Source organism: Myotis davidii, unplaced genomic scaffold, assembly GCF_000327345.1.
Source record: "Myotis davidii unplaced genomic scaffold, ASM32734v1 scaffold566, whole genome shotgun sequence".
NCBI classification, from domain to species: domain Eukaryota; kingdom Metazoa; phylum Chordata; class Mammalia; order Chiroptera; family Vespertilionidae; genus Myotis; species Myotis davidii.
In genome coordinates this window covers 725,706-728,264 of record NW_006296617.1, presented here as the reverse complement: position 1 = coordinate 728,264, position 2,559 = coordinate 725,706, and the positions used below count along the sequence as shown (strand labels likewise).

Below are 2,559 nucleotides of genomic sequence, written 5' to 3'. Positions count from 1 at the left end.
CTGAGTGAGGATTCGAGGACTCAGCCCCAAGGCCAGCTTGGGGGGGCGGGAAGCACTCTGAGGCAAGAGTCTGAGAACTGGGGTCTCACCACTGTGCCACCCTGAGCAAGTCCCCTCACCTCTCCGTGCTCTAGTTTCCTCATCTCCAAAACACGGGGTCGGGTTCTGCCCTCGGGTGGGTTCCATGAGGTGAAGCATTTGCCTTAATTTGCCGTGAACGTGATTTTCCGTGTAAGTTATACCACACGACTGGGAACTGCATCAACGGTGACGACTGCATGTTTTCCCACGACCCTCTGACCGAGGAGACGAGAGAGCTCTTGGATAAGGTACGGTCTGGGGGGTCGGCCGCCACAGCTGACGGCAACCAGAGCTGGGCCTTCTGTTGACTTGGCTCCGCAGCCACCCGCTGGCCTCTGCAGGACCAGAATTCCCCGTTGCATTGGTCTGGAGCGGGGCCATTTTAAGGACGACATGGGGACTGTGCTCTTGCCTCCAGGGAGAGTGGGGAGGTCACGCGTGCATCTTATCTCCAGCCGGGGCAGTTGTCGCTGGGGTGGCTGCATGAAAGGAGCGTTGCCTGGTGTGTCTCCAAACATACCTTGTGATTTCTTACTTGTCCTTTAGAGAGAGTCATGGTACACAGCGAGGAGAGGAGACTTGGGATGGTTTATATTTTTATGGAAATGTCAAATGTTTACTTACAATTTTTAAGGATTCTATTAAGCAGTAAAAAAACACACAAATAAACAGGGAAATCAGAGGTTCAGGCTTGTTGGAGACTTCTTCCCTCAGGTGAGGTGTCAGGGCTTTTTGAATCGTCAGGTGACATTTGAAACTCATCCTAGCATCGTCTTGTCCCTGAGGCGTCGTTAGGACGTGGGGAGTCCCAAGGCCCTGTCCTTGGTTTCCTGATGCATCCGAGGGATGAGCAGGAGAACGTAGCCTTTGAAATGAAGGCTCTCCTGCCTTCTGGTTCTCAGATGGTTTGAGGAGTTGGCTGTTTGTTTTAAGAATGGCAAGGGTCGTGCTCATCAGGCATCCTCGGATGGCTGCCCAGTTTAAATGGCTGCTGGCACCCTGAGGAGTTGAGGGGAAGCCGGGCACAGGCAAAGCAAGAGAACACCGCTCCTCGTTGGCAGAGGCGTGGGAAAAGTTGGGAAAGGTCTTATTTGGCCTTGCCCTTTGTGGAGCCTGACAACCTAGGACTAGGGCTTTGTCATCTAGATCTAGAGTCTGTGAGTTTTTCACAGGGAAAGTAGTGGGAAGTCATGGTGACTTCATTCCTCATTTGAACAATATCTGACTGAGGACTGCCCCCTGCTGGAGGTTCAGAGTTTGTGTTCTAGACCAGTGCTCTCCAATAGGAAACATGTCCGAGCCACATGTTTAATTTTTCCTTTTTTAATTATCTACCTACTAGTTCTGCAGCAGTTTTAGTATGAAGGTGTTACTGATAATTGTACAATTTATATGATGTGGGCAGAGAAATATAAAGAATGACTAAAATTGGCCAGCCTTGTAAATCACAGGCTACACATTCTCCACTGGTTTTTAGAGAGATTAGAAGGGAGGGAGGGACAGCGGGGGGTGGGATGGGCAGAGAAACAGTAATGTGGGAGAGACATGACCCCACACATGCCCCGATCAGGGCCAGGACCGAACTCTACAACCCAGGTACATGCCCCTGACCCAGAGTCGAACCCTCAACCCTTTGGTGCGAGGACTGACGCTCTAACCAGAGAGCAGGGTCAGACCACACATACTTAATTTTAAATTTTCTAGTAGCCATATTAGAAAAGTAAAAAACAGATGAGTTTAACTTTTACAACATATCTTAGCTTAGTGTATCCATGTTCAAAATAACCATTTTGGCAAGTAATAAGTGATGGGAAAAAGTAAGATTTTGGGGAGACTACAGTGTCTTCAGAATCTGGTACTTATGGCCACATTTCAAGTACTCAATAGTCACACCAGGCCAGTGACCACCATATTGGACAGCAAAGCTCTAGATGCCCTCATAAAAACCCAAGAAAACAAGGTGTCCCATTTGAGCTCCCACAAACATTTTGAAAGCATTGATAACGTCCCCTGTATAAGGCCAAGTCTCAGTGGGTTAAAAATGAGTGTAGAACCTAGAAAAACCGTTCTAGAATTGAATTTGTGTGGTCAGGAAGTAAAACGCGCAACATGCCTTAGGATGAGCCTAGCCCATGATGGCGAACCTTTTGAGCTCGGCGTGCCAGCATTTTGAAAAACCCTAACTTAACTCTGGTGCCGTGTCACATATAGAAATTTTTTGATATTTGCAACCACAGTAAAACAAAGACTTATATTTTTTATATTTATTTTATATATTTAAATGCCATTTAACAAAGAAAAATGAACCAAAAAAATGAGTTTGCGTGTCACCTCTGACACGCGTGTCATAGGTTCACCATCATTGGCCTAGACCGACCCTGCCGAAGGCGTGGGGTCAGCCATCTCCCTCCTGCCCAGACGGAGCTGCAGCTGGTCCACCAGGGCTGGGCCTGGGGTTCGAGCTGTGATGCCTCTCAT

The 2,559-nt window shown here is 48.2% G+C and overlaps 1 protein-coding gene across 1 annotated transcript in view; it reads left to right on the top strand.

Moving 5' to 3' along the window:
• Positions 1-2,559, top strand: part of ZC3H4 (zinc finger CCCH-type containing 4) — a 36,899-nt gene that overhangs the window by 22,933 nt on the left and 11,407 nt on the right. The window contains exon 10 of the mRNA XM_006772041.2: positions 220-329. Within this exon, the coding sequence (XP_006772104.1) occupies positions 220-329 (110 nt within the window). The remainder of the gene's footprint in view (positions 1-219; positions 330-2,559) is intronic.